The 15,058-nt window shown below is 43.8% G+C and overlaps 1 protein-coding gene across 1 annotated transcript in view; it reads left to right on the top strand.

Annotated features, from left to right (window-relative positions):
- Positions 1-11,473, top strand: part of cntln (centlein, centrosomal protein) — a 101,658-nt gene extending 90,185 nt beyond the window's left edge. Inside the window, exons 26-27 of the mRNA XM_056409530.1 lie at positions 275-349; positions 10,640-11,473. Of these exons, the coding sequence (XP_056265505.1) occupies positions 275-349; positions 10,640-10,750 (186 nt within the window). The 3' untranslated portion in view covers positions 10,751-11,473. The remainder of the gene's footprint in view (positions 1-274; positions 350-10,639) is intronic.
- Positions 11,474-15,058: the final 3,585 nt, after the last annotated feature.

Genomic DNA, 15,058 nt, shown 5'->3' with positions numbered 1-15,058 from the left:
CGGAGAGCTGCTTCAAGGTCCTGGCTGGTGGGATGCTACAATTTTGCCCTTAAGCAGAGACTCACCGAGGCCAATCTAAAGATACGGCAGCAGGTTCTCTAGAAACGTCCAGTGACTCTTGTCTGATTCACTTGAAATGTTACATTTTATCCACGGACGAGATGTTTAAGGTTTATTGGAGGTTACTCTCTCTCAACATTGGCATGATTTTCCGTGCATTTTTGTTTTCTCCATCCCGCCATTGAATTGTATGTTTATGCTGTTGTGTTCGCAGGGAGCGGAGCCCCGTTCAGAGGGTCCAGGAGACCAGGAGTGGCTGGACCACCTCAACCACATCCTCCAGCAGAAGGTCAGGCTCACAGATCTGCAACGATGATCACAAAAGCACATTCCTGCACACACACTAGAAGTTAGCTGCCTCCCTTCATTACCTTTGCTTATTTCTTAGCGAGCATTACGGGATACTAACTCGATTTGAATGAAACTTGGTGAGAGGGCCCAAGGAATAATCCCATTAAATGGAGCAGATCTGAATCAAGGCGCAGATACACAAATTATTTTTCGCTTCATTGACATTGCTCTAGTGCCATTCTAGTTGTTAAAGGAATGTCTGGCCTAGCAAGCTCTTTGTTGATTTGTTGTAGATTTGTACAACAACTGTTGTCTGCAGTGACAAAGGGTGACATAGAACTGTCAGAAAGTTGCTCTTTTTCTTTTGAAAGTTTCTGGTAACAAGAATGAATTTAAATGAAGCAGATTTATAATCAAAGTCAACAATTTCAAAAATGTCCAAAACAACTTGGTTTCAGATCCAAAAGTGGAAGTATGATCTTATTTGGTTTTACAAGTAAAAAGGATAATGTTTAAATCATCACACTGCCATTATTTAATGATTTTCTCTTCGCTCTTTTGAAGGGAAAATCAATTATTTCCAACAATATTATTTTGGGAATTTGTGGGTATTTTTTCTTGATTGTTTTACAAATGGTTAGATGTCAAGATTAATACTTGTTATATATGAATGCACTATACAGTAGACTTTTAAAGATGCAAGATCCAAGATTGCCTCTGGCTCTCAACATGTTGAAGGCAAGCCGGCAGACTCATCGCTAACAGCTGTTTGCTGCTGAATTAATGTTCATTATTGTACAGCTCCGTTAAAAGTAGTTATTGTTACCAAGGTCAAGTTTTATGTTTTAAAGAAGCAAGACTTTTTTTGTTTGATAATTTAGTTGAAGAATAATTAATTTAATTTAATGGAAATACTTTAATTTCCATTTAGGGGTTGAATGAATGAATTATCTTTGCATTTCCATAATTATGTGGATGTTATTTTAATCCAACATTGAAGATGTGTTGCTTGGTCAATCGAGAACATGTTGGGCACCAGTTTCACCCATCTTACATTCCCACACCAATGTGTCCTGCTCCAGGCTCAGAAAAAAAAGGAATGATAAAACAAAGAAAAGCAACTACATCCTGTGTGTGTGTGTGTGTGTGTGTGTGTGTGTGTGTGTGTGTGTGTGTGTGTGTGTGTGTGTGTGTGTGTGTGTGTGTGTGTGTGTGTGTGTGTGTGTGTGTGTGTGTGTGTGTGTGTGTGTGTGTGTGTGTGTGTGTGTGTGTGTGTGTGTGTGTGCGCAGCCACTCATCTGTGAGTGCTCTGCTGGAGCTTTACTCGAGTGCTGTCAACGTCTGCTCGCTGTGATATGTGTATGATTGAGAGTGTCGACTGTGTGTGTGTGTCTTGTCTGTGTTCTTGTCAGCGGCTGCCGCAGGCACTCATGCGTCGCCTCCGCACCACGACACACACCAGACACTGTTCTCTTGTTCCCCAGATCTTCTTCTGACCTTTCCACCTTCCTCTCCCACACACACACACACACACACACACACACACACACACTCTACTGAATCCATGTTTTCCCTTCTAGCTGGACAGCTCTCAGTCCCTGTTCTCTTTCTCTCTCTGCCATCCTCCACTGTCCTGCATTTCTCTCTCTCTCTCACTCTCTCTCTCTGGCTCAGACCCCGAGGCAGCTTGTTAGTGGGGAACTAAATATTGATTTGGCGGGCCTGTCGATGCCGGGAGAATGAGCTAGTGTCCACCAGAGACCTCGGCACCGGCAGCCTGCTATCGACGTTTTCCGTGGGCAGAACAGGCGTGGTGGAAGGGGGAGGGAGCGGAGGAGAAGAGTGGACTATGACAAGGCTGAGACTCGCCCCTAGGTCTCTGTGGGGACCGCCGGGACCAGCGCAGTCATCCCCCCCCCTTCCTGCAACAGACTTTTTCTATCCCCTTTCAAGTCCATCTTGTTCTCTTTTTTGTTCATTTATTTATTTTTTATTTTTCATCTTCTCTCCATCTCTTCCTGTTTTTAAAAGCATGCCGTCGTATAAAGGGGACAACCGACTCCGTGTCTGCACGCGTCTCTCGTTTTTCCGTCCTTTTTCTGACAGGCTGGTGCGATATCTCACATACGAGGAGACCAGGCGAAGGGTCTATGAAGACGGCCTTGGTGCCGGTCTGTTGGTTAATTAAGGTCGATCTCCTCATGTGAAGCTTTGAAGGCCCCTATGATAACGGGCCTGAACTACACTTGTCTTCGGATGCTGAGAAGCTACCGTTTTCTCAGTGAGGGAATATACTTTGGGAACTCTCACACTGGATCCCCTTTCCCTCTCTACTCTCTGTCGTAGCTTATGAAAGGCTCACCGAGCAGAACATCTGTGAGGTGGAATGGCCTGGCCTGTGACACTAATAACACACTCCCCTAATAGTGATATGATCTTACCCACGAGCTGCACTGACACACACACTGCTTCGGGTTAAAAAGACACAGAGACAGAAATAGACCCCGTGAAAGGAAAGATGAGAGAGAGATCCATGTCCTTAACTGGCTGGCTGTCACTGAAAGAGGATGAGGATGTGTCCATCGGCGTGTATGTCTGGGAATGTGTACGTATTCGTGTGTGCGTGTGCACTCTCACGACAGCCTCATCTTGTCACTGTCAGCGCCTAATGGAGCTGCCAGTGGGACAGCACTTTATTATCTCAGTGGCCCTGTCAATAGAAAAGCCATCACTCACTCTGTGTGTGTGTGTGTGTGTGTGTGTGGGTGTGCAGATGTGAAAGAGCCGAGGAGTGGAATGTGTGTGTGTGCATCTGTGTCTTATGTGTGCTGTTGCTCGCCATCACTGTCGTGCACTGCCACATGTCAACCGTAACAAGAAAGAGAGACATCCGCAGCACATTGGCAAACGGTGTGTGTGAATGCTCTGACTTCCTGCTCCCTTCATGCCGGAGCAGTGGCGGATGAAACATTGCGTTTCTTTTCCTCGTCTCTCACCTCTACTGGCGAGTTAATGAAATCAAACCCGACGCCTCTCAGTGGAGAGCCACCATAAGCGGCGCTCCATAGTCGGGACCGAGGGACGGTGCTATCTAATAATCATGAGCAGGCCAGGGGGTGTGCTGTACGGCTCCATCGCAACCCACCATGAATAAGGCCAGCGGAGAAGATGGAGTGTCCATGTGGGCCATGGGGTCCAGGCACCGGCCCGGGGAAGCATTGATTTAATTGCCTTTGGTTTATTTGTGGAGTCCTAATTATTGACTGGAGGTAGAATTTAATGGGCCAAGTCTTTATGAAGACAGGGAAATGACTGGCTTCTGCTGCTGGCCAATAATGAACAGGAGGAGCATGTGCACGCAAGCATGTGCACATGCATGCAAACACACACACGCACACACACACACACACACACACACACGTTCCCTCCAGATCATTTTTCAGACTCATTTTGTACACACACGTACCCATCTCAAGCCTCATGACAGCATAATAACATTTAAAAAGTCATTGACTCTGTTGATTTCTTTATGAGAGGACAGCGGTTTGGGGTGGCGCTGAGGGCCGGCTAATATTTACTTCACAATCACACCTGTGGGAGACGTACAAGCATCACTTCTTATCAGCCTCCAAACTATAACAAGCAGGTGAACATCACATTAAGACAGTAGCAGAGACAGGCCAGACCCATCTGGACTGGACTTGTTATAAAACATCAAAGGCGTTTATGGATGGACTACGGGGCTGAACATTTTCCTGTAATTTCAAAACCTTATTGAACTTTGGGGAGGGGTTGCTGCTGCTTATTGCTACGATGTTAATGGCATCATTTATCTAAATTCAAATAACAGACTTTATTCATGTCACCTCTTGTCAATGCCTCTCATCATCTTGGTGGTTCCCCAGGGTATTGCATCGTTAAACCGTGGTATTAAAGATATCAACGGCTCCGTGCCTTACAGTGCTAATGCAGTGGGAAAGTTTTCTATTGTTGCGATGCTGTGAGGGTGGTGTTTAGTGTGTTGTGTGGCTCATTATGCCTCTGTAATGACAAGGAACAGCTCCGAGTCCCACACTTCTCTCTGAAGGAAAGTGACTCTAATTAAGCCTTATTTAATGATTGGGCTAATTAAATCAGCCAGTCTTTTTCTGTCTCTGTGAGTGTGTTTGTATGTGTGTGTAGGGGACTCAAGACGAGCCTTTGTACTGTAAATATGTCACTGGAACAGTGGCAGGGATTAAGGGGGAGGGATACCCGGAGGAGGCTTTACTAATACCAGATCACACTGTGACTTATTCATTAAGTTCAACTTGCACTTCACATGAATAGAAACGGCAGATGCAGCCCTTGTGCTGCTGTTTCTTAGCCATTAAACTGTTTGAGGAGATTACTTAACCAGGAAAGCTAGAAAAATATCAAACGGCACATTTCAGGAGATGAGTTAAAATAGGCCGGTTGAATAATCTCTATTATTCTCGAGTCATGCTGCTATTTCGGAGCTTTAAGCTTACTGCTAGTCTGATTGTACCCGAGGGTCATCCTTTGGAGCAGAGTGGACTTTCGCTCTTTATGTTACAACGGGAAGAGAATTAATGATGAAAGTGGACATTTCCTCATTAAATAGATGACCAGATGTGTTAAATTCCCTTGTGTCAGTGAACAAACATTGAGAGGCAACAATTCTTAGCACCTTCTTGTTTTATATGTGACAGTTTGCTGCAGGCAGACACTTTTCTTGATTGTAACTGCTTCCCAGTACATTACCTCGGCCAGTGAGCCATACTGTTAATCACGGGTGTGTTCCTGATTGCCGAATCCACCTAAAGATTGCTTCTGTTTTGTATGGATATCGCCTTTCTCTATTTATACCCCAATCGGGCCTGAATCATCTCATTTTCACACCTAATGAGTAGGAACCTGAAACAAAGACCCGGTGCGTTCCTGTGTTTAATCTAGGGTGTATTTAGGTCAGATCCCTAACAGATGCATGTTGCACACTGAAATGATGTTTCCAAACAACATATCAACAAAAGGAGAGATTTTTAATTACAGTATTTGTGGCCCCAAGTGTCCAATTCCCTTTCATATCAGTCTCTAGTGACCTTAAGGGGAGAAAAGAGAGGGATCTGAGAGAGAAGAGGCTTACCGGTGCTCTCGTGATTTTCTTACCTGAGCCCCTCTTTGCAAATGTGACATGTTCATTATCAGAGATAATCAAATGCAAGACTTTTTAGTACGGTGCCTTTGTGCTTGGGCTTTTAATCTATTTATCATGCTGTTGTTGTTGTTGTTATTCCCCCGTTTGATCAATTCGATTTTCAAACAAAAGTGAGAAGATCAAAGAGCTGTCCCCCCCCACACTGTAATAAAACTACTGTAACTATACTTCTCCCTTACCTTGAGTAGTGGCCTAGATTGGAGATGGCTCAGCAGCCAGGGACAGAGATGTGTGGCAAGAATCCGTCACCCCTCTGATAATGCTCCTGTCACGCCACTTAGATACTAAACTTAACTTTTTTATAGTTTGTATCAAATTAACCAGTAGTGTACAGTGTATAAATATACACTATAATGTATTCTACTATTACAGGTATAGAGTTAGTCATTCATATAGGACATTTGAAGGAGCCAAATGTAACTTATTTTAAGCAGCAACATATGCCTAATTATACATGGCTTTCACATTTATATTCATACGGTGGTAAACTGGTGAGTAACTGGACCACTCGGTAGTCACATGCTGACTGCATGCAGACATTTGAATGAAGTACCCCCTTATATCACTTTTAGGCTCTGTGATTCCCCCTCCTCCTTCATTTGGACCCATTTAGGCATCCAGCAGCCTGACACAATCTTTATATCTCCTCACAAATTGGGTCCTTGGAAATAATTGCTCTAACCTGTTTTTTGGGAGAAGACAAAAGGGCTGGGATGATCGATCTTTTAAGAAAGAAAAAAAAAGTTGATGTGCGTAATGCCACTACCAGACAATGGTCACTGGAGTGCTGCAACTTTGAGCTGCTCCTCGCCTTGCGGTGTGCCTCAGGCTATAGAATAGCAATGTCATTTAATTGGCTCATAAAAACACCTTTTGCTTGCAGCTCTTGTTCTTATCTTCACGCACACACACACACACGTCAGTGTCAGTGGCTTTACATGTCAGTTCACTTCTGAAACATGTTCATGAAATCACACCTAGACAAAAGGTCTGCTCTGCAGGGCCTGTTGAATAGTAATGATGTGCATTAGCATGGCGTATTGCTACAGTAGCTTTTTTTAGTGTTGCCATAGGGGACGGGGGCCTCTTGCAAAACCGCGGCTGCGTTGCTTAGCGCTGGTGTTGGCTCGCTCTGCCAAAGGGGACAGGGGCCCGGCTAAATCAACTGTAGCATAACATTAGTGCCAGTTCCTCACCCTGCCTCAAGCAGCCCAGGGGATCCAGCAGAGCAGCTGCATTACAGCTTACCCCCAACCCTCCTGCAGGGTATCGGTCCCCAGCAAATGTGGCTGTTGGATGAATATGAAGGACGGTCCTCCTGATTGTGCTGTCCGTTAGCCTGTGTGCGAGCGCTTGTGTTTCCCTGAGAACAAAATCTTCAAAAGTTTGGGGTCAGTCTTCCATGAAAATTATCACACTTTATTTATCAAATGAATATAAAATAATGATTAATATTTGAAGTATTAATTTTGTTCGACAAACTTCAAGCTCAAAGGAAGGCCAGTTGTATAGCTTATATCACCAGCATAACTGTTTTCAGCTGTGCCAACATAATTGCACAAGGGTTTTCTAATCAGATATTAGTCTTCTAAGGCGATTAGCAAACACAATGTACCATTAGAACACTGGAGTGATAGTTGATGGAAATGGGCCTCTATACACCTCTGGAGATATTTCATTAGAAACCAGACACTTCCACCTCGAATAGTCATTTACCACATTAACAATGTATAGAGTGTATTTTTGATTAATTTAATGTTATCTTTATTGAAAAAACAGTGCTTTTCTTTGAAAAATAAAGACATTTCTAAGTGACCCCAAACTTTTGAACGGTAGTGTAAGTCTCACACCAAAAGGGAGATGAATCGGAATAAGAGGTCAAATATATTTGTTCAAACGCGTCAGAAAATTTGTTTTCTAAACGCTCTTGTCATCAACCAACTTTAATGAAGGTGTATAAAGACGGGATGATTGTACGTGTGGTTAACACGACGACCACAAACTGCAACATCCCTGATTCTCTTTCCTTTGCGTCTTGTCGTCTCTGACTTGGAATGCCCAGTATGTACTTAAAAAGTAAGGGATGAAAAGTATATCGGGTTTAATCGGTTTCGGACGTAAATTTCCCTCCATTTGGTTTATCTAGATCATGTTTACCTGTTGGTGTTGTTTACCCATATTCCCATATCAGTACTTTTCATGATCCAGTCTCCCTCTTTTCTGTCCCATAGAGCCTTGTGTTGCGCCCGTGTCTCTATTTTAGTTAGTTTGTTTGCATAGTTAGTGGATCTAAGTGCAATTAGCTGATTGGGAGATTGTGTGCGTGAGACAGGGAGAGGGAATTCTCCCTGAAGGACCGGGGCAGAGGGAGATGTCTCAGCAGTTACTTCAGTGTAGTGGTTCCCTGAGGAATAGCGCCGTGTGTTTGATGCATCCAGTGCTGTTGGAACCGGCTCCCCACTGCACACTCACACACACACACACACACACATCCCGCCCCACGGGACCTGGTGTTCCCTGCTCCTGTTACCTTTAATGAAGAGGAGCGATGTGTCAAGGGGCATGGGGACGCCGTGTGTTTTAGTTTCTGAGCTTCTTTACTTCCCGGACGTATTTGAAATTGATAAGACGATAGTTTAAAATGTCCTTAAAACATGTCAGCTGCAGACATAATTCCAATATGTGTTTGTGTTAATCACTTCAAAGCAACAATACCTTGTATTCCCAGATGCAGATGTTACTCAGTGAAGTTTGTTAAGGCAATTCAGACTCGAGTCAGCCCGCTTTCTCTGCGTCGGGTCCAATCGCTTGTGTTTTCACATTCTCTTTCAACAGATACAAAGCGAACGATTTTCTGATATAGAAGTCACTATTTTCAGCTCGGCCAGTCCACATCTCATCTCACGCCATGTGACTTAGGAAATTGCTCAGGGAATGAATTTGTCTCCCTTGCATGAAGAAGGCGCTTCTAAAAAGCTGCACATAACTTGAAGTAAATATTTATGGGTGATACAGTATGAATGCCTGCCTTTGATCAGGTGCCCTAATGACCATAAAATCCTTGTGTTGATTCAGAGGAAAAACAAAATTAGCCAGAGCTCAGAGGAGAAGCCCGCCAAACACACACATATATATATATACATATACATATATATATATATAGGTCCTTCATACTCAACCTTTGTAACGCTGTGTGATTAAGTGGACATCAGTTCCCGCGTCCTCTCACATTCCCAACACAAACAGTCTAATAAAAACACAACAATGCTGTAAATGTCCCCAGTGATGTTCTTGATGTTTTAATTATGCCTCGAGGCGTCTCTGCTGAAAGGTGATCAACTTATCCCACTGGAGAGAGAGAGAGAGAGAGGAGTGTGTCGTTATCCCACCAAAAAAAGGGGAATGTTTACCATTTTTATCCCAAAACACTGCTCACGGTACCCGCGTGTACATTGAAAGATTATTTTGGACGCCATAATCATTCCCCTTGTAAGATGAGAGACAAAATCCACAGACCTTTATCATCTCAAATTTAGCTCACGCTCATTTGTTAAATTGAGTGGGGATCCAGCATTATGGCCATTTTTTTACCAAATTTCCCCTTTTGTTTCTTCCCTAAAGGAATACTTCATCCACAAACTGACCATTTCCATGTCTGTAATTGATCCCATGTTACCTTTAATTCTGGAAGAAAATGTTTTTCTCGGACGTCTCGGCGGTGAACGGAGGAGCATCCAAATGAGAAAGGTGTTGATGAATTTAAATAAATGGGAGCCACCTTTAACAACAGCCTAAATATATCAAACCATTCGTATAGAAACTCTCACACAGCTCGGGCAGCATAATAATCAAAGTCTCATTTATCCAGTGGTATGCTAAGTACCTCCAAACACACACTCCTAAAACCTTACTGTTTAACCCTCTTTGCACACGGCACACGGACGAGTCTGTGACGAGCGTGTGACTGTGTATGCAGAATTGTTTAAATAGTGCCATGAAGGGGAGGTAGCAGAATGAGGGAATTTATTTTTCTTTAAAGGATTAATTTGGCAGATGCCCCCTGGAGTGTACTGACTACCGTCAGCTTGAACCTAAGAATTAATTTTTGCACTGAACTCTGGATTTTGTGTTGCATTGAAATTAGATCAGGAAGGGATGTCTTCACTGCCACTATTAGCAGGAGAAACAACTATAGCAAACCAGAACTGTTTAGATGTATGTACATATAAGAATAAATAAATAAAAATTATAAATATAAAAGATTGAAAAAATGTGAACCTATGCTTTAATATTTAAGAATCCTACATAACTCTATCACCAATTGAGAAAAGAATCTTAGGAAAAAAAGTAAAGTCTGGTGTAACAGTTTAGCTCCACGCCTTCCTTTTTGTAATAGTTGTTTTCATCCTGTCACACCATCTCATCAGTCCAACTCCCCTCATCTGCCTCTGATCACCTCGTTAGTCCCTCATTCCCTTCACCTGGTCCTCACGCCCTTCTCACCTGCAGCCCATCCCCTCATTAGTCCCTCACTATTTAGCTCCCTCACTTCCACTTGTCCTCTGCCAGATTGTCTTGTGTTTTCGTGCCAAGTTCTCCAGCATTATTAGAGTATATTCCTGACCTGCCTGCCCTGACCTCTGATTCTCTGCCCCGCCCCTTTTTGGACTTGTTTGCTTCTTCGACTGATCTCCCGGTTTTGACCCAGCCTGTTTCCAACCAAAGACAGTATTCTTTGTTACTCCTGTCTGAGTCGTGCTTTTGGGTCCACTCTAATAGCGCCGTGACAGTCTGGAATTCGGTGTTGCAGCTACTGCTGTGTAGCCTGTTTGGTGAGTTGCTTTGTCGAAACACTCAGCATGGACGGTCCCTCCAAAATTTCACACGTCCTCAGGCCCCATCTGAGCTTCTGTTGTTGCTCAGCACAAAGGTCTCTGAAGAGCTGCCAGGTGTCAAAAGTCTGACACTTTTTTTTTAATAGTGGTGCATGTGTTTTTTCCCCCTCATTTTCTCTAACTCCTCCTCCCACCGCCCCCCACACCCTTCTTCTATCCTTTCCCTCCCTTGCAGATCCCCTCTGCCGGCCAGCTAATGGAGGCTGTGCGCGTGAAGATGAAGGAGAGGAAAGTGCTGACGGAAGAGCTGGCCACGCTCGTAACACCAGTCAGCGAAAAAGCCTGACTCCCTGGGCTGAGGCTGGGAAAACTGTCATCCTCTTCTTTTTCGCCCCTCCCTTCGTCTCTCCCTCCCCGGTTCTTACTCTGTGGGAGCTGGGCTGAGCCAAGCTGAGCCGGGGTAGCAGAACCAATATTTGTGAGAAAAGCGCTGTCGACTCACTCTGGTCCACTGGCTCATCTCAGCAGCCTGGCTTTTGTAAACGAGCCCTCGACATCTGTGTTGGCGCTCGGTGCCCTATGTCTACCAGACAGGGCCCTTTAGCACCGAGCTCATTTACAATGCAGCCACTCTCCACGCGGAGCTGGGGCGATGAGGCAAATGCTTACTTACCTTTTTTTTCTTTTGCTCTCTTTTACCTCCCCCCCCTTAATTTATTTGGCACCCCAAGGATCTTGGGGTGCAGGGACTCGAACTCGCAATGCCAAGTCAACACTTTGAGGAAGTCAAGTGTGCAGGGCAGGAGATTCACTGTCCAGTTGGATCCATTCATCAGACCTGATGCTGCACTGCTCTAAGAGAACATATGCAATGATTGAAGCCCACTAAACTATGTTCATCGAAAAGCACTGAAGGAAATGATCAGTTTGTAGATGTATACAATTTGTTATAGCTTCTGATCTAGTATTACAATTATTCGTTGATAATGTTCGACTGATTTATGTTAAATATCAATGATTTCTGCTGAAAAGCTTTTCTGAATTTCAAAATAAAAACCCATTCCTCCTTTTTTGTCTATATTTTGTTCTTCAAAGACTGCATTATTGTTTTGAATTTCCTGGTTGTGTTAATATATGGTCTTTTTTTTTTTTTTTTCAGTCAGTGTGTGATGGTAACTGTAGGTGCTCCGCTGGTCAGCAGGGTGCTCACACCTCTCTCATGATTGACAGCTGACTGTTGGCATGGTTCCTGTCTAACAAGTGACCCCTGCTGTGGACATTAACAAGGGTCCACATGAGCACACAGCACAGGGGTGGTTACATCCTTGAGATAACTACCTCCAACCCCCTTTATCTTTGTCCCTTTTCCTCCCACTCTTATTATTCATTTTGAATTTTAAACCATAATCCTGGTCTCTGTCCTTGAGTTAGCATCCTCCACAAGAGACCACGCACCTCCCTTCAAGTCATGCTTTTTTTTTTTTAAGTCCTTCTCTACCTCTCCTAGCATTTGTTTTCCTCATCACATTCCTCCTTTCTTTTTGTCATGTATAATTAACAATGGTGTGAAGAATCCTCCGTTCAGGAATTAAAAATAAATAATTCCACTTTTTAATCCCCCCTCCCTTCTCAAATATATGCTAATGATGTCGTTTTCCTTTATCTTTTTATAATAAAGGATTAGGCCAGGACTGTCTCACTGCAACTCGGGGACCAATTTAGCTGGGATCCAGGAGAGACAAACCCTTGTGGTTAATTACCATTCATTAACATAGTTTGCATCTTTTCTTCCTCCAATGCCCAGGAGCCAGCTATTGTCAATATTTGTCCCATATAAATTTCTGCAGTTTTTTCCCTCAGTCACTGTCCTCCAGGGCAATGCAGCTAATGACAAACATTAATAACTCACAGAAATCCGGTGGCGCAGTGGGTATAAAAGAGTAAAGCATTGGTGCCACGCAAATTATGTCGGAGCCCCCGCCCTTTGCCGTCTGACTAATTCTCTCTCTTCCTTTTAGCGTGTAATGCATAGTCAACATGTTTGCTCGCCGAGCCCCGGCCTCGGCTGACACACTCGTGCTATTTCTATGACATATTCAAATGTGGGCCCCCTCAACTGGTCCTCCCTTGGGTTTAATTAACCTGGCCTTGCCTCTGACGCTCCCTCAGTGAAGACGTTAAAACGATCTTGAAAACACCCTTCAAACAACCCCCCTCCGAACACACACACACACACACACACCACTAGGCCCTGTGTATGATTCATCTCTTTATTTTCTGTGTAGGAATGGCATACAGTTCCCTTCTTTTCTTCTCTTTTACACTCCTTGTCTTCCACCCTTCTTTTTTTGTACAGCTCTCATTAAGAGTGGCTTCCTGTGGGAATTACTTTGATCAGTAGTTCCAAATGCAAAGTTTTCCTCTTCCCCTTTTGTTCATTCCAACACAATAAACTGGGTGTCATTTTCTCTCCGTCTCTATCTCTTTCGCTCTCTCACCCCGGCTTCTTTTCAAATGTTACTTTCTTGTATTTTTTCTTTTCTTTTTCACAGATTCCTGCAGGAGGAATGTTCCTGGAGGGGTAGAGGAGGTCAGGGTCACGGGTTGACTTTGGGGTCGATCGATGATTTGTGCATGTGTGTGTGTGTGTTTGTGTCCCAAGGCTTCTTCGTGGTACTTTTAAGTTCCCTCAGTCTGATGTGAGTGCGTGCCATTTGGGTGGGAAGGCGGGAAGCTCGCAGTACAAAGAACAATCGAAGCCCAAACCGAGGTTTTCTCCAACTGATGCACAATTAGTCCTTGAAGATCTCGTCAACCAGCTGTGGAGTGAGTAGAAATCCGTCCCTGGTGATCTCCCTTACTTCACTGACACAGTTTCACACCCGACTATTGCTGCCAATATACCAATCTGCTTTGATTTCACACACACGCAGCAGACACTTGGCACTCAACAAGGTACTTGTGACATACAGCCAAAAGTGTTTTTGACAAATGTATAATGCAACATGTTTACTGTTTTTATTGTGCCTATCCTTCATGTTTGCTCCACAGGGAGAAGAAGGTTCAGAAACAAAGACTAGATGCTGAGTTTATGACTGAAATCCCACCGCGCTTCTGGATTGATCTCTGACTGTTGTGGTGCAATTTTAGTCAGGAACCTCATTATTATTTTAACTTTTAAGATCACAGAAAAGGTACCACTCCTCAAGGCACCCATGTATTATTTTCTTTTTCATTAAACCAGATGCCACCTTAAATAGAAGAAAAAAAGGGATCACACTCTCCTGATGCACATATGCTATGTATACAACCTCATTGATCTTCCCTTCAACAAGTCCCTTATCCTCCTCTACAGCACTCCAGACATGAAACGGCAGCAGATTATGGGTGGATGCGGCCCGCCGTGGGAAGCTAGGGAGCAGATAAAAAGGCCAGCCACTCGGGGGACTAAAGCTATGTTTTGATGCTGTGTGATAAAGCAGAGGCATAGGGCAAGAGAAGGGGAAAGTTACGTGATCTATACACACAAATCTATAGATAAATCTATATAAATATAGATGTATATATGTATCTCCTCTTGTTTCCTTTTTTGGATGTCTCTCCCCTCCCACACTTTGCACACTGTCTATATTTAATATTTTTATATTTAATTTAATTTGTCATTAGTATTGTGTATTGTTTATGCATATATGTTGTATATATACATATATATTTTATATTTTACTTTGTATACTTCTTGTATATATCTATATCTTTCATCCCTGTTTTTTATCTTTTTTTTAATTCTTTTTTTTATTCTTGTGTGTTTAGTTTATTGGTGCTGCTACTGTTACGACAATTTTCCCCTTGGGGATTAAAAAAGTATATATATATCTATCTATCTATCTCTCACCTCTTTGTCTTGTCCGAGCTGCTCTTGCACTTTTCTTGTTCTTTGACACTCACGCTTCCTCCGTCCCCGTGGACTGTCCTAAGCCTTGCTCATGGCAGCCGTCTCTCTAAAGCCATGGCCTGAGCTCCGGGGGAGAAAGAAAGAGAGGGAAAAAAAGAATGGGCGAGAGGTTGATCTGGCCTCTAATCCACATTCTCTTCCAGCTACGGTCCACAACGTCACCTCGGAGAGAAGCGACTCTTTGAATACGAGCCCTCCGGTGTCCCTGCGGCTCATCCGGGATGTTGTCTCAAGCGGCGAAGAAGACGCGTCGCCTAATATCACAGGTCAGCGACACGGTCATCCTTCGCTGCACTATGTTGTTATCGGAGATTTCATGCTGGGGATATTTGTTTGCGAGGCTCCGAGTTCATCGATTGGCGCACCATCCAGAGGACGGTTTTGTTATGTGCATTCCGACTCAAAATAAACAGCTCCAACTGTGTCAGTCTTCATTGGTCCACGCTGTTTTAAAAGAGAGAGCATCCTTTTTTTTCTGCTCCAGCATATATAATAACACCTTATTCTGCGGTGTATCGCTCCTCAAAGCACCTCTCCACCTTGAGTAACTTTTCCAAGCGCTCATTAGCGGACTGGCTGAAGTTTGGAGGGTATGAAGCGGCCTGGCAGATTGCCCCCTGTAAAGTAGCACACCTCAGGTAATCACACTAATGAATTCAAGCCCCCCCCCCTTATTCCTTTCTCCTTTTCCCTTTACATACC

Source organism: Pseudoliparis swirei, chromosome 24, assembly GCF_029220125.1.
Source record: "Pseudoliparis swirei isolate HS2019 ecotype Mariana Trench chromosome 24, NWPU_hadal_v1, whole genome shotgun sequence".
Classification (NCBI taxonomy): Eukaryota; Metazoa; Chordata; class Actinopteri; order Perciformes; family Liparidae; genus Pseudoliparis; species Pseudoliparis swirei.
The sequence above is the reverse complement of the archived record's forward strand: the minus strand, read 5'-3'. Positions and strand labels throughout refer to the sequence as shown.